Source organism: Podarcis vaucheri (genome assembly GCF_965113315.1).
Source record: "Podarcis vaucheri genome assembly, chromosome: 9".
NCBI lineage: Eukaryota > Metazoa > Chordata > Lepidosauria > Squamata > Lacertidae > Podarcis > Podarcis vaucheri.
Genome location: NC_138767.1, coordinates 2,246,943 through 2,268,765, shown reverse-complemented (window position 1 = coordinate 2,268,765; position 21,823 = coordinate 2,246,943). Strand labels below are relative to the sequence as shown.

Sequence of the window (21,823 nt, the reverse complement as noted above, 5' to 3'; positions counted from 1 at the left end):
AGATTTGTCTGGCAGGGCAAGAAGCCTAGAATAAAATTTAAAATACTAACGGATGCAAAGGAAAGAGGTGGATTTGCCCTGCCAGACCTTAGACTTTATTATGAATCAGCAGCTTTTTGCTGGCTGAAAGAATGGCTGCTTCTTGAAAACACAGACATTTTGGATTTAGAAGGCTTTAATAATGTATTTGGATGGCATGCATATTTATGGTATGATAAGGTCAAAGCACATAAAGCATTTAAAAATCATATTGTCAGGAAAGCATTGTTTAATGTCTGGATAAGATATAAGGACCTACTTGAAAATAAAACCCCAAGGTGGTTGTCACCGATGGAGGCGAAGGCTCAAAAAAAGCTCAATATGGAGGCCAAATGGCCAAAATATTGGGAAATTTTGGAACAAGAGGGAGACAGATTGAAATTGCAGAGCTTTGAAAAATTAAAAAATAAAGCGCGAGATTGGCTTCATTATTATTAGATAATGGAGGCATATAATTTGGACAAGAAAATTGGCTTCCAGGTGGAAAAATCAAAATTGGAAACAGAACTGTTAGAACCTAAAACCAAGATTTTGTCAAGGATGTATAACTTGCTGTTGAAATGGAATACTCAGGATGAAATGGTGAAATCTGCTATGATTAAATGGGCACAAGATGTTGGACATAACATAATGATGGCTGACTGGGAACAGTTATGGACCACAGGTATGAAGTTTACGGCATGTAATGCCTTAAGAGAGAATATTATGAAAATGATATACAGGTGGTACAGGACACCAGTCAAGCTTGCAAAAATCTATTATTTGCCCGATAATAAATGCTGGAAATGTAAAGAAACTGAAGGTACATTCTTTCACCTTTGGTGGACGTGCCCAAGGATTAAGGCTTTCTGGGAGATGATCTATAATGAAATGAAAAAGGTATTTAAATATACGTTTCTGAAGAAACCAGAGGCCTTTCTCCTGGGCATGGTTGGCCAATTGGTGCCAAAGAAGGATAGAACTTTCTTTATGCATGCTACAACAGCAGCAAGAATACTTATTGCAAAGTACTGGAAGACACAAGATTTACCCACCCTGGAAGAATGGCAGATGAAGGTGATGGACTACATGGAACTGGCGGAAATGACTGGCAGAATCCGAGACCAGGGAGAAGAGTCGGTGGAAGAAGATTGGAAGAAATTTAAAGACTATTTACAGAAATACTGCAAAATTAATGAATGTTAGTAGGATGTTGGAATGAAGTTAAGTGGTTTTAGCAGCAATGTTTCAAAGGAGTATGTAAAAATGGATTGTTAACAGGTGAGAATTTAAAGTTATAATATATTAAGTTAAAGAATTAAGATAAAAACAAAGAGGGAAAGGATTTGCTGAACTAACTAATTGAACTGGAATACAAAAAAGGGAGGTGTAAGGAGGTCAGGGAAACAAGTAAACGGAAGACAAGACATGGAAAGATTGATTTGTTTTTAAGTGTTTTTATTTTGTTGTATTTTGTACTTCTTCTTTTATTTCTTTTTTCCTTTTCTTATTTTTGTAATCTTTTCTGAAACTTTAATAAATATCATTTAAAAAATAATAATAATTTTTTTATTATAGATGCAGGTGCAAATGTGAAATTCTAACGGCAACTGAATCGAGCTCTTCTTTCAGACCTGCTGGGCCCATGCACTGAGCTTTCCTGTGGGGCTCAGCAGAATGGAAGGGATTCCTGGGAACAATCAAGTCAGAAGCATTTTGCTCATTTCCCAGGGTTGCCGATGCAGGACCCCTCGGATGCCACGGCTGCTGGCCCAAGAGCAACACAAGAACAGAAACACCTAAGTGGAGCCCGGCTGAATCTGGCCAATGGTCTGTCCAGTCCAGCATCGTGTTCTCATAGTGATCAGCCAGATGTCGCAATGGAAAACCAGCAAGCAGGATTCGCACTCTGTCCTCCTGCAATTTCCAGCAACTGGCCCTCAGGAGCAGTGGTGCCTGCCAGCCTGGCTAGTAGCTGTTAACAGCCACCTCCTCCATGAATTTCATAAAATCACAGAACTGGAGAGTTGGAAGGGACCCGAGGGTCATCTAGTCCAACCCCCTGCAATGAAGGAAATAACAGTTAAAGAATTCCTGGTTGATGGTCACCCAACTTTTGCTCAAAAACCTCCAAAGAAGGAGAGTTCTTTGGAGTGTTTTTTTTCCAGTTTCGTTGTTCTGTATGGGACAATGACAATAAAGATTATCGTACTGTGTTGTATCATATCGTATTGTATCGTATCGTTCACTACCTTCTGAAGGAGTCTGTTCCATTCTTGAACAGGTCTTTCTTTCTTTCTTTCTCTCTTTCTTTCTTTCTTTCTTTCTTTCTTTCTTTCTTTCTTTCTTTCTTTCTCTTTCTTTCTCTCTCTCTCTCTTTTTAAATTGTTATTTTCTTTTACAAAAACAGTAACCAAAAATTGAACAGCTCTTACCGTCAGTTCTTCCTGATGTTAGCCGGAATCTCCTTCCCTGTAACTTGAAGCCATGGGTTCGAGTCCTCCCCTCCGGAGCAGCAGAAAACAAACTTGCTCCCTCTTCCACGTGAGAGCCTTTCAGATATTTTTTGACGATGGCTCTCTTATCTCCTCTTCTCCAGGTGAAACCTACCCAACTCATTCAGCCGTTCCTCATCCGGCGTGGTTTCCAGTCCCTTGGTCGTCTTGGTCATCCTGCTTTGAGCCTGTTTCCCATATCAGCGCTGGATTTAGGACAGTGGGGGAGGTTCCCCCTCCCAGGACTCCAAGCCGAGAGACTGCAAAACAAGAGCAATAATAATTGTTATTATCATGAACCAACTTGGCCCCTGCAATCGGGATCCAAGCCCCTTTGTTTGTATTTTCCCTCTGCAGAAGATCTAGAGGGTGGGAGCCGGAGAACGGGGCCTTTTCTGCAGTGTTCTCCCCAAGGAGGCAGATCTCTTGCTTGCCTTATCCACCTCCTGAGGAACATGCAGAGAAATGGGCTCATGGCCCGTCGAGGGAGATTGGCAGCGGGTCGGGTCACCTAGTGACTCTGAGCTACTGGATGAGGACACCGTGGGCAGGAGCGTCCAGAGCTGGGTTCAAATCAGCCAGGTGCCAGGCGCGTTTTGCGACCACGTGGAGATCTCTGGTTGGGGAAAGCAAAATGCCACTTTGAAATATTTTCCTTGACGCTTGAATTTGTTTTATTCGGGATTGTTTTATTTGATTTTTAATGTGCTGTAAACTTCTTTGAGATTTGTTCTTTAAAATGTAAAGGGGTATAGAAATGGAAATAATGATGATGATAATAATAAGTGCTTTTGGGGGGGGTGCGCACAGGGGAACGCATACCCCCTAAAGGTTTTGTGAATCTTTGTACTTTTGTCCATTTCCTGTATTTATTTCTCCCGATTTGAACTTTAAAATGGTGATTTTCTTGAGTCAAAATGAGAGTACCCCAAAACATTTTTTAGAAAAAGCACTGATTAATAATTATTATTATTATTATTATTTATTTATACCCCGCCCATCTGGCTGGGTTTCCCCAGCCACTTTGGGTGGCTTCCAACAAAATACTAAAATACAATACTCTGTTAAACATTAAAAGGTTCCCTAAGCAGCGCTACCTTCAGATGATAATGATAATAATGATAGTGATAATTCCATTGGAGGGGGGAATGGCACTAAGATTGCCATGTGTCTGGGTTTTCCCGGACATGCCCTCTTTGTAGGGGCCAACATTCACTTGGCTTGAGAGCAGTACACGTGAAAAGGATCTAGGAGTCTTGGTTGACCACAAACTTGACATGAGCCAACAGTGTGACGCGGCAGCTAAAAAAGCCAATGCAATTCTGGGCTGCATCAATAGGAGTATAGCATCTAGATCAAGGGAAGTAATAGTGCCACTGTATTCTGCTCTGGTCAGACCTCACCTGGAGTACTGTGTCCAGTTCTGGGCACCACAGTTCAAGAAGGACACTGACAAACTGGAACGTGTCCAGAGGAGGGCAACCGAAATGGTCAAAGGCCTGGAAACGATGCCTTATGAGGAACGGGTAAGGGAGCTGGGCATGTTTAGCCTGGAGAAGAGGAGGTTAAGGGGTGATATGATAGCCATGTTCAAATATATAAAAGGATGTCACATAGAGGAGGGAGAAAGGTTGTTTTCTGCTGCTCCAGAGAAGCGGACACGGAGCAATGGATCCAAACTACAAGAAAGAAGATTCCACCTAAACATTAGGAAGAACTTCCTGACAGTAAGAGCTGTTCGACAGTGGAATTTGCTGCCAAGAAGTGTGGTGGAGTCTCCTACTTTGGAGGTCTTTAAGCAGAGGCTTGACAACCATATGTCAGGAGTGCTCTGATGGTGTTTCCTGCTTGGCAGGGGGTTGGACTCAATGGCCCTTGTGGTCTCTTCCAACACTATGATTCTATGATTCCCACCCGGGGAAGGGTTGCATTTTATTGGAAATGTCTGAGTGGGGCGTGTATTTATTTATTTTTTAAAAAATTATTTTTAAAAAAAATTGGCACTCTGCTCCAGAAGCAGTTGCTTTAGCGGGAGGTGAGCATGCAGAAGGGTCTGTTGTTTGAACCGTCGCATTCGATTCGCTGCACAAACCGTTGGCAGGTCTCCCCATTTAATTTGGAGATTTCCTCTGCCCACGGACACGGGGGGGGGGGGAGAGCAGCCCCAAGGGAGCCCCTCAGGGTGGCACCATGCCAGGGCCCTCCACTCTCCTTTCCAGCCGCCTTCAACGGGCACAAGAAGTGTGTCAAAATATCCTTATGCAACCCAAACATCCTGCCTGCTGTTATTTACTAATCTCTGGCACCCTCTGATGTCGGTCCTGGAAAACTGCTCCAGATCTCCAGATTCAGCCAAAGCAAGGGAGAAAACTGAAGACTGGAAAATATCCCCCCCCCCCCAGGAAGCTGCAGGCAGATTGAAAGAATGGCCTTTGCTTGTTGGGTCACGATATGTTGTGCTCACCCCAACATCGCTGCCAGTGAAACAGGGTATGCAAGGCTTTATTATTTTGCAAAAAGCAAACAGTCCTGGAAATGAGGCCGCACTCTGCTCCACCCAGCTCAGTCTAGTATTTTTCTTATTTAGCATTATTTTGCATTGCCTGACATTTTCAGAAGGCAAACTTAAAATTCTTCGGTTTTTGAAGGCCGATCAAGGGCTTCCTCATCAAACATGGACATACCGAGCTAAACCAAAGAATCCTAGAGCTGGAAGGGACCCCCGGTGGTCATCAAGTCTGTCCCCCTTGTGATGCAAGAATCTCAGCTAAAACATCCAGGACAGGTGGCCATCCTCCAGCCTGTTTTTAATCTGTTGGGAGCCGCCCAGAGTGGCTGGGGAAACCCAGCCAGATGGGCAGGGTATAAATATTTATTATTATTATTATTATCATTATTATTACAGTGGTACCTCGGGTTAAGTACTTAATTCGTTCCGGAGGTCCGTTCTTAACCTGAAACTGTACTTAACCTGAAGCACCACTTTAGCTAATGGGGCCTCCTGCTGCTGCCACACCGCCGGAGCGCGATTTCTGTTCTCATCCTGAAGCAAAGTTCTTAACCCGAGGTACTATTTCTGGGTTAGTGGAGTCTGTAACCTGAAGCATCTGTAACCTGAGGTACCACTGTATTATTAACCTCCAAGGAAGGAAAGCCCACAAATTAATAATAATAATAATAATTTTTATTTATACCCCGCCCTTCCTGGTTCAAAAACCGGGCTCAGGGCAGCTAACAACAAATTTAAAAGCAGCATAAAATACAGTATAACAATAATGACTATGATAAGGATGCTGATGATGCAATATAGGCCTAGGGTAGCTCAGTCAGTGGAGCATCTTAATCTCAGGCGGTGGGTTGAAGACCCACGTTGGGCTGGAGGGTGGGGTTGGACTGCGGGACTTTTTGGGGTCCCTCCCAACTCTTATTTCTCTCTTCTTTCGTTCCGCAGGGCCTGTAAGACAGAGTTGTTCTGCCTGGCCTTTGGCTTGGAGCCAATTTGATTCCCTCCCCCTCTCTCTTTTTCCTTTCTCCTCCTGTGATGAGGCTGCATTTTAATATTTTAATGTTTCAATATTTTAATTGTTGTATTTTAATCTTGTTTTAAAGTTGTATTCATTCAACTTGTTTTTATTATTGCTTGTTAGCCGCCCTGAGCCCGGTCTTGGCTGGGGAGGGCGGGGCACAAATAAAAAATATATTATTATTATTATTATTATTATTATTATTATTATTATTATTATTATTATTCTCCTCTTCTGTGCAGGTCCTTGGCAATCGCTTTTTAAAAAACCATCTCCCTGCAGGGCGACACCTCTCTAACTCCCCAGGCGTTCCCAGGACGCAAAGCTCTCCAGAATCCCTGATGCTTTTACGCAGCAGCCCCTTCCCAAGCGGGGCCGGGGGTCTCTCCCTGCCCCGGGGCAACGGGGAGCGCGGAGAAGCGGGGGGAGGTCGGTGCGGGGGGGTCTTCTTCCTCTTCCTCGTGCCCCTCCCCCTTCCCAAAAGAGCCCCGGGCGCGCGCGTGGGAGGAGCAGGAGGCGGGCCGAGAGGCGGCGCCTGCCTTCCTTCCTTCCTTCCTTCCTCATCTCTCCGGCTGCGCCCGGCGCGCTCTCGTCCTCCTTTCTCTTCCTCTCCCCGGGGCTCCTCGGTGTCCGGGGCGGGTCGGCGGGCAGGTCCCTCCCGGAGGCTCCATGGCAGCGATCTTCGGCGGTGTGGAGGGGTGAGTGAGGCCGGAGCCGGCCAGGGACCCTGCAGCCGGGCGGAGGGGAGGAGATGGGGCGCATCCGCCTCCTACCTGGGCGCACATGATATGGGAGCGGGGTCCCTGATTCCCCCCAGCCTTGCCCTCACCTGGGCTGGATCCTCAAAGGCAAACCAGCCAGATGGGCGGGGTCTTGCTATTCTTATTATTATAGGTGGGGTCTTGCTATTATTATAGGTGGGGTCTTGCTATTATTATAGGTGGGGTCTTGCTATTATTATAGGTGGGGTCTTGCTATTATTATGGGCGGGGTCTTGCTATTATTATTGTTGTTGTTGTTACTGTTTAGTCGTGTCCGACTCTTCGTGACCCCCTGGACCAGAGCACGCCAGGCACTCCTGTCTTCCACTGCCTCCCGCAGTCTGGTCAAAATCATGCTGGTAGCTTTGAGAACACTGTCCAGCCATCTCGTCCTCTGTCGTCCCCTTCTCCTTGTGCCCTCCATCTTTCCCAACATCAGGGTCTTTTCCAGGGAGTCTTCTCTTCTCATGAGGTGGCCAAAGTCTTGGAGCCTCAGCTTCAGGATCCATCCTTCCAGTGAGCACTCAGGGCTGATTTCCTTCAGAATGGATAGATAGGTCTGATCTTCTTGCAGTCCATGGGACTCTCCAGAGTCTCCTCCAGCACCAGAATTCAAAAGCATCCATTCTTCGGCGATCAGCCTTCTTTATGGTCCAGCTCTCACTTCTATACGTCACTACAGTGGTACCTCAGGTTAAGTACTTAATTCGTTCCGGAGGTCTGTTCTTAACCTGAAACTATTCTTAACCTGAAGCACTACTTTAGCTAATGGGGCCTCCTGCTGCTGCCCTAACGCTGGAGCACAATTTCTGTTCTCATCCTGAAGCAAAGTTCTTAACCCGAGGTACTATTTCTGGGTTAGCAGAGTCTGTAACCTGAAGCGTATGTAATCTGAAGCGTATGTAACCCAAGGTACCACTGTACTGGGAAAAACATAGCTTTAACTATACGGACCTTTATTGGCAAGGTGATAGTATTATTATTATTATTATTATTATTATTATTATTATTATTGGCTCTCAGCGCTGCCCCTGCCTCTTGCGTTCGTTCATTGACTTCCTCGCTTGCACGTATCCTTTCTGCAGCTGCCCTCGCAATCCCGGCTTGCAGGGCTTTCCAACAGCGAGGCTTGAAGGCAAAAATGCAGCCAGGCGCCGCATGCGAAGAATCCTAGGGTTGTAGAGCTGGAAGGGAACCCCGGAGGTCCTCTAGTCCAACCCGCTGCAAGGCAGGGATCTCAGCTGAAGCATCCAGGACAGGCTGCCATCTGATCCCCGCAAATGCATTAGAATGCAGCCTGTGAAATGCGTCTTGGATGTACTCAAGGGAAAGGTCCGGTGCAGAATCCTCTCTAAAGCCACACACTCCAACCCCCTTAGGAACACAGGAAGAGCTCTGCAGCTGGATCAGGCCAAAGGGTCGCCCAGGACAGGCCCACGATAAGGGTACCCACTTACAGTTCCCATCAACCGATTATTAGAGGCTGAACACAGTAATAATAATAATTTTCATTTATAATTTATATTTATAGCTATTGTGGCCGATAGCTCTCTATTCCACAAATTTCCTGCTCTGAAAGTCATCCAAATTGGTGGCCATCACTGTGGCAGGGAGTTCCACAGTTCAACTCTGCACAAAGGAGGACTCTGTTTTCTCCATCCTGAATCTTCCAGCCTTTCGCTTCATGGGATGTTCACAAGTCTTAGTCTTCTGGGAGTGGGAGGAAAACTTTCCTCTATCCGCTTTCTCAATACCATGTTATACTTTTATAAGCTTCTGCCCTGTTGCCTCTTCCTCGCCTTTTTAATCAACGAAAAAGTCCCAAACTCTGTGACCTTACCTGGTAGGAGAGTTGCTCCCCTGGAGAGCTCCGTCGGTTAGAGCCTGGTGCTGATAAAACGCCAGCCTTGCAGGTCTGATCCTGCTGCCTATTCCTGCTTTGCAGGGGTCAGTGGTTCTCAATTGTGGGTCCCCAGATGTTTTTGGCCTACAACTCCCATGATCCCTAGCTCACAGGACCAGCGGTCAGGATGATGGGAGTTGTAGGCCAAAAACATCTGGGGACCCAAGGCTGAGAAAGGCTGGATAGATTATCCTTCCAACTCTCTGATTCTTTATATTTTGGTGGCTCTTTTTCCAGCTCTACCATCTCCTTTCCCAGAACTGCACATGCTATCATTCCAAGTGCACCACAAATTTGTATTTACACAGAGCGACAGGTACTCAGATTAATGAATTTTCCATTTCTCTCGCCTCTGCTCTCCCAGAGCAGCAGACGCCGTTTGAAGCGCTACGGCAAAATCATTTTAAAAAGCAAAACCTGCCATATGCAGGCAAGGTGGATCCAAACAGAGGTCTCCGGGAGGCAAATGAAAAGGCCTTTGCCTGTGGCTGAAAGGAGAGTGTGCAGGGCACCAGGGGAGGGGTCCAAAGCGGGGGGGGGGGGGCCTGCGGCAACAGATTCCCATCAACCCCTGACCACCCTTTCCTGGGACTGATGGGTACTGGAGTCCAGCAACCAATGCAGAGCCTTGGAAGCTGCCCAGAGGGGCTGGAGCAACCAGATCGGTGGGGTATAAACAAATAAATAATTCTATAAATAATGGAATCTGTTCCACTGTCAAGCAGCTTTTGTTGTCGTTGTCATTAATATCTATCTATCTATCTATCTATCTATCTATCTATCTATCTATCAGTCTATCATCTCCAGGAATCTTTATTGGAAGTTAGAAAGTACATAATTATATGTGCACTAAACATGGTGAGAGGGAAGCGGGTGGCGCTGTGGGTTAAACCACAGAGCCTAGGACTTGCCAATAAGAAGGTCGGCGGTTTGAATCCCCACAACAGGGTGAGCTCCTGTTGCTCAGTCCCTGCTCCTGCCAACCTAGCAGTTCGAAAGCACGTCAAAGTGCAAGTAGATAAATAGGTACCGCTCCGGCGGGAAGGTAAACGGCGTTTCCGTGCGCTACTCTGGTTCGCCAGAAGCGGCTTAGTCATGCTGGCCACATGACCCGGAAGCTGTACGCCGGCTCCCTCAGCCAATAAAGCGAGATGAGTGCCGCAACCCCAGAGTCGGCCACGACTGGACCTAATGGTCAGGGGTCCCTTTACCTTTACCTTAAACATGGTGAGACATACATAAAAGAGAGAAAAAGAAAAAGAGAAGGGAAAGTGAAGGGGATGACGACCCAAAACTGTATACTTCCAAAGTTGTTATTGTCTCCTTCAAAAGTTGTTGTTGTTGTTGTTGTTCTGGTTGTTGTTACTGTGTGGCTGCCCCTGGTCCAAACAGAGCCTATGATCCCTTTATTCCTGTTCCATGACATATTATTTTTTTAAAATGTGGTTCTTATTCTTCTTACTTTGAGGGGTTCTCTATCGCTTTCTAACCCTGGGTTGAGAACAGTGGAAGCAAAAGGTGGAGAAAAAAGGGAAGCTGATGTCTTAGGAACCGGGAAATCCCATGATGGCAACAGTGCAAATGCGCCTTGGGGCAGGGCTATAACTGGAGGAGGAAACTGGGTGTTCTGGAGAGGCGTGGGGACACCGGCCGCCTGCCCAGTTAGAGTTTCGCTTCCTCAAATTAGTGCTGAGGTTGTCCGAAAGGTCTATCTTGGCTGCTCTTTTGAGGCCGTGGGTGTTGCTGGAGGGCTGCACAGCTCAGGTTTGCTCCCTGCACAGCTTGTCAGCTGGAGGGTTTCAATCGGACATGTGTATTCTTGTCTCATAAATCTCCCGCGTGATCCGCAGAACCAATCTCAACAGGCCACGTCTCCAACGGGAACTGACTCTTGCCCTCCATTTCGGGGTGCTGTTTTTACCCCAGTGTCTCACGTGGCTTGAAATGGCAGGTGGTTAGAGGCGAGGGTGATGATTGCCTGCCAGGTGTGCTGAGGGATGCAGGAAGTTAAATTGCACAGAGTTCGTGGTTTTTTTCTTATTATTATTGATTTCTGTGCTATCACGAGGGATAAGACTTGGCAGAGAAATCTTGGGTTTCGAAAGACCCGGGTGGAGCTGTGCATGGACCTTTCAGCAGGACAGAGTTCTAACAGCCTTTTTAATATAAAGCACCTGCCTCAGATTCTTAACATTTATTATGTACTCCTTCCTTCCTCCCTCCCCCCAACTTCCACTTCTGGTTTGTTTCTCCTTTCACCCACTTTGCTACCTCCTAACAGAAAAAAGTTATCAATAACATAATATCAAACCTAAAAAGATAAAAGTAAATACACCATATTATTTCTCTATCTTTGAAAGATTTTCTAATACTAACAGTGTGAATGTTTATTTAAATCCTGCCATCAAGTCTATTGACTTTCTTTGTTTCTGCAAGTATAATATAAACGGTTCCCATTCTTTTTCAAAGTCTCTGTTGTCTTTTTCTCTTAGTCAGTCTGTCATTTTTTGCCAGTTCTGCATAGTTCATCAACTTCTCTTGCCATTGTTCTTTAATTGTTATTTCTCCAGTCTTCCAGTTTTGTGCGATCAACATTCTTTCTGCTGTGGTAGCATACATAAATAAAGTCCTCTTTTCTTTTGGTATGTCTTGGCCAAAAATACCTAGTAAGAAAGCTTCTGTTTTTTTTACAAAAGTTATTTTCAATATTTTCTTCAGTTCATTATATATCATTTCCCAATAGGCGTTTACCTTTTTACAATCCCACCACATATGATAAAACAACCCCACTTTCCTTTTTCAAGGAGCTTTCCTTGCTTCTAGATCTTAAACACGCAGGTTGTTGGCTTTGGTGGTGGGCTGCAAGAAGGGCTTGTCAGTTGCATGCGTCTCTGCTATTTTGGGGTTTCCAGCACAGCTACAGTTGTGTTCAAGGAGACGGGGTAGATGTGAGCGATGCCTGGATCTCTGCAACTGTTCAGCGCTAAATACGCTGCAAAATTGTCAAATCTACGAGATTCCTCTGTCACAGGCAGATGTGTGGCTTGGCTGCGCATCGATGCACTTGGGTGACATAAATGGACACCCAAACCCCTTTTGGGATGTTTGCATGGGGAACAAAAATAGCTTCTAGCCTTATGAAAAACGATGCTTTACGAGACCATAATTCAGTACTGGAGCATTTCCTTGGCACAGAAAAAGTCTCGGGTTCAGTCCTTGACAGCAGGCAGAGCCGAGAAAGACTTCCCTCTCTGAAATCCTGCAGACAGTTGGCGTAGAGCAGAGGTCAGCAAACTTTATCAGCAGGGGGCTGGTCCACTGTCCCTCAGACCTTGTGGAGGGCTGGATCATATTTAGAAAAAAATATATGAACGAATTCCTGTGTCCCACAAATAACCCAGAGATACATTTTAAATAAAAGGACACATTCTACTCATGTAAACACATGCTGATTGCCAAACCGTTCGTGGGCCAGATTGAGAAGATTGGGCTGGAAGATTGGCCAGATTGGGCTGGATCTGGCCCCTGGGCCTTAGTTTGCCTACCCATGGCGTAGAGAGTGCTGCAGTGCATGGGACAATTGTCAGACTTCTCCTGAGGCAGCTTCTTGCAAACCCACCGATGCAAAAAGGAGCAGCCCAGCCCAGCATGCCTTTTGGCTGCTCAGTGGTCATGCCCAGTTTTGCAATTCTGGGCTGCATCTGTTTGCAAAAGGCGGCACAGCCACCTGCTTGTACTCTGTAGAGAACATCATTTAGCTCCCCACTTAACATTGCTCAGTTGTGTTTATGGCTGCATGTGGAGACTTCGCAGTGGGTTGTGTTGCTCAGCTGTCGCGCCAACTCTGCATGAAGCAGATTGTGTCAAAGTCTCCTTTTCCCCCCAATTTTTTTATTACTTTCCCAATAAATTTTAAACAAACAAATACACGAACAAACATAAATCTCAGCCTATTTAAACCAATCTTAGTAACATTATTAAGTGACTTCCCCGTATCCCCCTTGTTGAATTTCAGTGTATATCATTTTAACAGTTTTCCAAAACCAATGTTCTTATGAAATTAACTTAATCACTTAACATCTTTATTTCATTCAAGTTTGGCATTAAACATATTAATTAATCACATTACATATTTAAATCCTAAGCCTACCTGATATTTGCAAGCTTTTCCAATTAAGTTAACTTAACATATTTAACTAAATAGTCTTTAAATTTCGTCCATTCCTCCTGGTAATCCTCCTCTTTCTGGTCGCGGACTCTTCCGTCAGGTCGGCTAGCTCCAAAAAAACCATCATCTTCATCTGCCAAGGTTTTGTTGAAGTCTTGACGAAAATCTGATTCTTTAAAATAAAATAAAAAAGTTTGATGCTTTATTAGGTTTTATCTGTTCTGTAAGCCGCCCAGAGTGGCTGGGGGAAGCTAGCCAGAGGAGTATAAATTATAAAATGAAGATGATGTTGATGTTGATGTCTTTTAAATGGAGCCCAAAGATGGCTTCGAGATTCTCGACGCTCAAGGCGTGAGCATCTTTCCCCAGCATCCTCTTGTGCCAGTGTTAGAAACTCAGAAACATAATGTTGGCAATGCAAAGAAAAAGAAGGTACTTCCTATCATATGTGGTGGACGTGTCCCAAGGTGAAAGACTTCTGGGGAAAGATATATCATGAGTTGAAAAAAATGTTTAAAAATACATTTATTGAAAAACCAGAAGCCTTTCTACTTCGAATAATAGGATCGGAATTGCCCAATTAGACTGTTTTTGTATGCCACTACAGCAGCAAGACTTTTATTAGCCAAAAATTGGAAATCGCAAGAGATACTAACAATAGAAGAATGGCAGATGAAGATGATTGATTTTTTGGAGCTGGCCGACCTGACTGGAAGAATCCGCGATCAGAAAGAAGAGGAGACACAAGAGGACTGGAAGAATTTTAAAGAATATTTGGCCTTAGGGGTAGAATAAGAATATGTTGTTTATAAATTATTAAGGATTAGAATATTAATAAAGGAGAAGTTGGTAAATGAAAGAAGTTAATATTATTAGAAATATGAATTTGGAGAACTGCTAAACAGGTGATATAATGAAATTCAGTTAGAGGGGATTCGAGGAAGTCTGTTGTCAATGTAATGAACTTAGGATTTGGGAGTAAAAATTCTTTTTTATGTGTTTTTCTTTGTTCTTGTGTATTGCAGTGTTCTCCAAATTGCTCTTGCTGGAAGGCAAGGTTTCAAAAAGTCCTCTCTTTCCTCTGTCCCGAATCTTCCACCGTCCGGCTTCCTCGGACGACCGCGGGTTTTAGTGCGAGGAGAGAGGGAGGAGAACTCGTCTCTCTCCACTTTCTCCATGATAGGCGTGATTTTATGAACCCCTGTCGTGCGGCTTCTGACTTGGCTATTTTGGCTTTTGTTTCTCCCCCCACCGCAGGGGAGGAACCCACTCCCAGGTGGTCCTGGTCTCTGAAGATGGCAAGATCCTGGCAGAGGGCGAGGGGCCTTGCACCAACCACTGGGTAAGTAGCCCCACCGTGGCTTCAGAGGTCATAAAATCAGAGGATAGTAGAGTCGGAAGGGATCCCAAGGGTCATCCAGTCCAACCCTCTGCAACGCAGGAATCTTTTGCCCAATGTGGGTGTCGAACCCAAAACCCTCAGATTAAGAGTCTTATGTTCTCCCAACTGAGCTATAGGAATGTTTGGAAATGCCTCTTAGTCTAGGGTTACCAGACGTCCCCAGATTTGCAAATCCAAGGAAACGTGGCAGCGGCAGCCTCAGCAGCCTGGAGCCAGCTTGGTAGCGCAGTTGGCTCTGGCTGGCTTCAGGAGCTGCTCGCTGCCATGGCACCCGCCATTTTTCCTCGCCAGAAGTCCCCATATGATGTGCTGCTGCCACTTCCAAAGGGGAGCCGGGAACGTCTGGCGCTACAGATCTCCTGCCGACTTCCCCCTTTGTTTTGACTTATTGGGGGAGGCTCGGGAGTTGCAGGTGGTCGGCCGTTGCCCAGTTTTTTAAAGCCCTATACGGCCTAGGACCCTCGTACCTACGGGACCGTCTCTCCTGGTACGTCCCACGGAAGATCTTATGGTCTTCAAACAAAAACATCTTGGAGGTCCCGGGCCACAGGGAGGTTAGGCTGGCCTCAACCAGAGCCAGGGCTTTTTCGGCTGTGGCTCCAATCTGGTGGAACGCTCTGTCACAAGAGACCAGGGCCCTGCAGGACTTGACATCTTTCCGCAGGGCCTGTAAGACAGAGCTGTTCCACCAGGCCTTTGGCCAAGGAACAGTCTGACTCCCTCCTTTAGTAAACCTCACAGAACTCTAGCCCAATGGTTGCCATTAATTTGATATTTAATTCATTTTAGAATGAATTGATTTTAGAATGCTGTGTTACTTTTATTGTTGTTAGCCACTCTGAGCCCGGCTTCAGCTGGGGAGGGCAGGATTTAATAATTTTTTTTTAATTATTATTATTATTATTATTATTATTATTATTATTATTATTAAACTCTGTGCATTTATGTTTCACAAGGCACGAAAGAAGGGCTTTGCACCTTGCCTGGCAGAGAAACCTCGCGTCTTGTGCCCCTCCTGGACAACGGCCGACTGCCTGCGACTCCTGAGCTTCCCCCAAACTGTCAAAACAAAGGGGAAAGGAGGCTTTAGATTGGGAGTCACAGGCGGACAGCGCGCTGTTACCCAGATTTTTAAAAACTCTGCGCATTTATGTTTCACAGTGTATGAAAGAAGAGCTTTGCACCTTTATACAATATGCATGCGTGCTTGGGCCATAGCTGTCAACATTTCCCTTTTCTTGCGAGGATCCTGTTCAGAATAAGGGAATTTCCCTTAAAAAAGGGGAAGCATTGACAGCTATGGCTTGAGTCCAGGGTCTTTTGCCTCACCATCGCCACTACTGACTCCTTGTTGCTACTCATCTAAAAACAAAAAAGTGTCCCCAGATTCATTGAAAAAATTCTGGTAACCATATCTTAGTCACAAGGGACTAAGTCCTTCTTAGAAAGGGAAGCAGTTAGGGTTGATCTTTTTTAAAACTGAAATCATTCAATGTCTTCCCCCCCTCACCCCCCCCCCCGTATCTCAGGCAGCAACAGAGACAACTTCCTAGAGTAATGTAAGGATCACAATAAATCTCTGTTCATTTCCTGCAAGACAGGATATTCACATCCCTGAGAGCAACCCAGCTCAAGTGTTTTACTGTTATTGATTGATTTGTTCATGGCATTTAGACCCCACCTTTGGCTCCCAGGTGGTGGCAAACGCTGTTCTCCTGCCCCATCTCATTTAATCCCCACAACAGCCCTGTGAGGCTGGCTGGGCCAAGAGAAAACTTTGACTGGCTCCCGACATCGGGCCCACTGAGATTCATGGCCGAGCGAGGATTCGAACCCTGTCCTCCACCCAGGTCCTCGCCCACCACTCTAACCACTACACCACACTGCTGGGGCCTTGCTCTCCTTTTGAAGCCCTGCATCGCACATCGTTGTTCACCCTGAGCAGCTTTGTGTGCCGAGATGAGTGGCTGCGCTCATTTGGCCTGCCAAGTCTGTGCAGGTCCCGTATCTGCTAAGGGACAGTTAGCTCCAAGTGGAATGCTGTAATAATAATAATAATAATAATAATAATAATAATAATAATTTATTTATACCCGGCACATCTGGCTGTTCTTCCCCAGCCACTCTGGGCGGCTTCCAACAAAATGTTAAAATACCATAATGCATCAAACGTTAAAAGCTTCCCTAAACAGGGCTGCCTTCAGATGTCTTCTAAAAGTTTGGTAGTTGTTGTTCTCTTTGACATCTGGTGGGAGGGAGTTCCACAGGGCGGGCGCCACCACCGAGAAGGCCCTCTACCTGGTTCCCTGTAACTTGGCTTCTTGCAGGGAGGGAACTGCCAGAAGGCCCTCGGTGCTGGACCTCAGTGTCCGGGTAGAACGATGGAGGTGGAGACTGCTGCCTTGCTCCCGACAGGGAGATGCCCATATCCCGGAAGGGCCCACTGAGGACGGGATGAGTTACTCCTTCCTTTCCAGAAAGCTAGGATAGGGGAGCAAGCGGTGCCTGTCTGTGCCTTTAAGTTTGGGGTGCGGCGCTGATTGGGGTCTCCTTGCTTTCTCTCCTTGGCGAGCAGCTGGTTGGGGCAGACAGATGCCTGGAGAGGATCAACACCATGGTCAGCGAGGCCAAGGGCAAGGCAGGGGCTGATCCACAGGTTCCACTGCGCTCCCTGGTGAGTATCTTCTCCTTTGCCGAGGGGGTCCCCATTGGCCATTAGGACATAAGAATCTGCTGGATCAGGCCAGGGCCAGCAAGCAGGGTCCAAGCTGCTTCTGCCGGGAAGCAGCAATTGCTTCCAAGCCGCAGTAGCCACCCCTCGTGTCTGGGGGTGTGTGTGTCCCCAAGGTTCTCCAGAAGGTCCCTGGTGGTTCCTCAATGGGATGAGCGGTTCCCGACCCCTTGGTTTCATAAACCCCACCCTTTAAAAAGCCTTATTCAGAAGAGCGGTTTGCCCAACCCGCTGAGGAAGATTAGGAACACAGTTCAAAACAGCGGCGACCAATTGCACATTTTTTGGAAATCCGGTTAAAACTATTTAGTGTAATAAGTTCAAGAAAGTTGATTGTATTTGATGCAGTGATGCCAGTTTTTCCATGTTGCCTCTTAGCGCCCCCCCCCCAGTAATCCCCCCCCATGGGGCACTACCATGCGCTTTGGGAATCACAGGTTCAGATGGTTGGGTATCCATGAGAGAGAAAGTTTCTCCACTGCAGTCTATCTTTTCCCATAACGTCTAGCTGCAAAGAAGTGCTGAGCTTCTTCCAGAGAGAATTGGGGAGCCTGGCAGCTCACCCCACAATAAACTATGGGGTACACCTTGCAGTGCTCCCCAGAGCTGTAATTCTAGAGGAGTCCCAGGTAGAACCAGTTGCAGAATTTGCTTCAGGTACAGCACAACTCCTCTGAAAACTGAGGCGTGTCTTGTCTTCCAATGGGCTTTCTGAAAACAGTCTTCCTCCTCACAAGCAATTCCCCCACCCTGGCCCAGATGCTGGCGGCTGGGGCTGAGCCAGGGCTGGGCTGGTGACGGTGTGGGTGTTTTGGCGCAGGGCCTCTCTCTCAGCGGAGGAGAGCAGAAGGAAGCCACCAACAAGCTCATAGAGGAGATGAAGACGCGCTTCCCCTGCCTGAGCCAAAACTACTGCATCACCACGGATGCCATTGGAGCCATGGCCACAGCCACCGACCACGGTAAGAGGGGCGGGTCCTGTGTCTTGGCACGGCCGTTGGAAAAGGATAGAATCACGGAATTGTAGAGCTGGAAGGGACCCCTGGGGGTCATCCAGCCCAACCCCCTGCAATGCAGGAATCTCAGCTAAAGACGAGCAGGAATCTCCAGGACAGGTGACCACCCAACCTTGGCTGGATCCGGCCAGCACCCATCTTACTGTAATTTTACTGGTGTTAGTCGCCAGGGATGGTGGCGTATAAATAAATTATTATTATTATTATTATTATTATTATTATTATTATTATTATTATTATTATCATCTGGTCCAGCAGCCTGACCAGGTGCGCCAAGGGGAAACCCTCAAGCGAGGGCTGAGCTCGGCAGCCTCTCTCCCTGCTCCCCTTGCAACCCAGCATTTGGCTGGGACTGATAGGGATTGCCGTCCAAAATGTCTGGTCCTGGGTGAGCAGAGGGTGCGCTGTCGTTCCATGCTAATGCGCATGGAGTGGGAAGGTGCCCTGTACACGTGAGCACTCTTCCGGCAGGGTACGAAACAGTCGGGCTGGATGGGATGAAGGGGAACTGAGCATCTCTGCCCCTTGGCACCACGAGGGAGGCATCTCCAGAGCCACAGGTCTGGAGAAAGAGGACGAAACTGCCCTGTTGTTGTTCGCCTCCGTCTGTCTTGAGAAACAAGGGGTGAAGTCAAAGTGCAGCGTGAGCAACACCAAATTCAGCTCCCTGGGGTGCAAGCCTGGGCCGTGTATCTGGAGATTCTGGGCTGTCCAGATGCCAAGACCCCCCTCTTGGCCTCATTGACGGGGGCCAAAGGAAAGCAGAGCGAGATGTTTGGCACCAGCTTGGTGGCAGGAGTTGCCGGAAGGAGGCACACAAGACACTAGCCAACAGCCTTAGGGACTCCACTCTGGATCTGTACAGAGTTTACTCCTTGTCCTTTTCTTCTCTGGAAGATGTCCCACAAGGCAGCGGAGGTTTAGGATCAGGATTTTCCTTCTCCTAGATGAGCTACCTTCCCAGGTGGATGAGCCCCACCTGCTTCTCTCTCTTTATATACTGTATTTTTCGCTCCATAAGACGCACCTGACCATAAGATGCACCTAGTTTTTAGAGGAGGAAAACAAGGGGAAAAAATACTCTGAACAAAACAGTGGATGTGTGATTTTTGTGGTTCATGCTGTGGCCACAGACATGTGATTTGACGGTGAGTTATGGGTAGCCCAATGCAAAAATCCTGGATCCATGCTTTGTAACCACGTTTTTGCGCCATTACGGCTCCACACAACAGTGGATGCGTGATTTTTTTGGTGCAGGCTGTAGCCATGGACATGCTATGTGATCTGATGGTGAATTTGGGGTGACCCAATGTAAAAATTCTGAGCTGCTTACCATTCAGCGGCTTTGTTTCAACACCCACTTCCCTCTTTCAAAAAAAGGAGCATGATCTGCTTTTCGCCCCTGGGCAATTCTGCTCCAGGGACCACACAGTCGCTCCATAAGCCGCACAGACATTTCCCCTTACTTTTTAGGAAGAAAAAAGTATGTCTTATGGAGCGAAAAATACTGTATATGTTTATTATTTGTAAAGATTTAAACATACAACAAACAGCAATTCAAAATCTAAATAGTGAGATTACTCTGAATCTCCTGACTTCCCCCATCCCTTCTATGCGTCCTAATGAAAATATTTACAACTGCATATCCATATTTATCCAAATATTTTTATTTCTGAATTATCCATTGTGTCCGTTACTTTACAAGTGCGATGAAAACCCTGCCAATGTTTTGACCTGCTTGCAGTGGTCTCGTATATAAACTATAAACTTTCCCTATTCTTTTATAAAGTTCTTGTCTTCTTGATTTCTGAGCTTCCCAGTTCATCTCGCCATTTTGGCATAGTCCGTCCTCTTGATTTGCCATTCTTCTCTGCTTGGGGTTGACTCTTCCTTCTATTTCTGGGCCGGTAGTATTTCCCCTCTCTTCTCTCTACAGCAGCCTTTCTCAACCTTGGGTCCCCAGATGATTTTGGCCTACAACTCCCATCACCCCTAGCTAGCAAGGCCAGATCTCAGGGATGATGGGAGTTGTAGTCCAACAACATCTGGGAACCCAAGGTTGAGAAGCACCGCTCTACATCAAGTGCAGGAACGGCCTTCTTGACCATTGGACCCCCTCTTGGTCTTGTCCACACAATTCATCGAAGCCTCTCTTCAGAGGAGGCCCCAACTCACCGAGAATTCGAGACCCATCGACCACCCTCACTTGGTATACAATTTATAGAATTTCCGTTTTCTAGGACAGAGGCCGCCCATGGCGGAAAGAAGTTTGTGCATGGCTGTACTTGCTGTGTACATCCTGCTCACGTGCTCCTCTTCCTCTCCAGGCGGTGTGGTCCTCATCTCTGGGACAGGCTCCACCTGCAAACTCATCAATCCGGACGGCTCTCAGGTCAGCTGCGGGGGATGGGGCCACATGATGGGCGACGAGGGGTCAGGTGAGGACAGGATGCCTGGTTGGTGGGGTGCTTTGCTTGGGAGATGCTGGGCTCAGGTTCTCTGGGGATGAAGCAAACCACTTGGCTCTACAGAGGGGCATCTCAGGAGTGGCGCAGATCTTCCCCAGAACCTCTGGATTGGACGCCATTACCCAGTCCGCGTGGCCAAATGGGAGCCCAGACGCTTGGAAGGCCTTGCCACATGGATGGTATCGTTGCGCATCAAAAGGTGTGGTGAGATCTTCAGAGCATGGCTTGGCGCCAGAGGTCAATGATCACGCTTGGGAGGTTTCTGGCAATTTTCTACAGGCCTCAGAGCTTCCTTTATAAGCACCTAGAAAAATCCTGCTGGATCAGCCCTGGGACCCAACAGGGACCAACCAGATGCTCGTTGTGGGGAACCCACAAGCAGAATTTGAGCCTGAAAGCTGTGGTTTCCAGCAACTGAGGTTCAGAAGCATTGCTGCCTGTGACTTTGGAGGCAGAACCTCCAATAGCCCTCTCCTCCTCCATGAATTTGTCCAGTCCTCATTGAAAGCCACCCCGGTTGGTGGCAGGGAGTTCCTTTTTTTAAAAAAAAAAAGAATAATACAGTGGTACCTCGGGTTAAGTACTTAATTCGTTGTGGAGGTCCGTTCTTAACCTGAAACTGTACTTAACCTGAAGCACCACTTTAGCTAATGGGGGCCTCCTGCTGCTGCTGCGCCACCGGAGCACAATTTCTGTTCTCATCCTGAAGCAAAGTTCTTAACCTGAAGCACTATTTTTGGATTAGCGGAGTCTGTAACCTGAAGTGTCTGTAACCCAAGGTACCACTGTACTTTATTTAGAATTCAACAATAACAAAGGGAAAAAAACCACAGTACTTGCTACATCAATTCATTACAATTAACCAACTTTAACAATATATAAATAATAGAAAAATTACACATCATTTTTAACTTACTGAAGTTTTCATATTACACTTTTATCTCTTTATCTCTTTCTTAACATATCAAAAAGAGAAAGACCAAGAAAGGAGGCACAATAAAGAACAGAGAAGAGGAAGGGGGGGGAGGGGAAGGGGGAAAAGGAAAAAACAAAACAAAGAAAACACATTTAGCTTCCGATTAGACTCATTGTATTATTATTTCTACAATTTTTTCACACACAGGTCCAAGTTACTGCATTTCTTTCTTTGTTTTTGTCAGATATAAAAAAATATATATTTGTTGTTTTACAAGGATGATTCTATTTCTGCCAGGAGGTATTTGTTATTATAATGCTTTTCCAAATACTCTTTAAAGATTTTCCATTCCATTTCCATTCTGTGCTTTGTGTTTTGGATAACCTCTAATTTTCCCTGTCATCATGGCCATCTGTAGGTA

General features: G+C 46.3%; 1 protein-coding gene across 1 annotated transcript in view; it reads left to right on the top strand.

Annotated features, from left to right (window-relative positions):
• The first annotated feature begins 6,586 nt into the window (after positions 1 to 6,586).
• NAGK (N-acetylglucosamine kinase) overlaps positions 6,587 to 21,823 on the top strand; it is a 28,268-nt gene continuing 13,031 nt past the window's right edge. Inside the window, exons 1-5 of the mRNA XM_082236616.1 lie at positions 6,587 to 6,735; positions 14,127 to 14,211; positions 16,847 to 16,945; positions 17,823 to 17,964; positions 20,346 to 20,456. Coding sequence (XP_082092742.1) covers positions 6,707 to 6,735; positions 14,127 to 14,211; positions 16,847 to 16,945; positions 17,823 to 17,964; positions 20,346 to 20,456 — 466 coding nt within the window. The 5' untranslated portion in view covers positions 6,587 to 6,706. The remainder of the gene's footprint in view (positions 6,736 to 14,126; positions 14,212 to 16,846; positions 16,946 to 17,822; positions 17,965 to 20,345; positions 20,457 to 21,823) is intronic.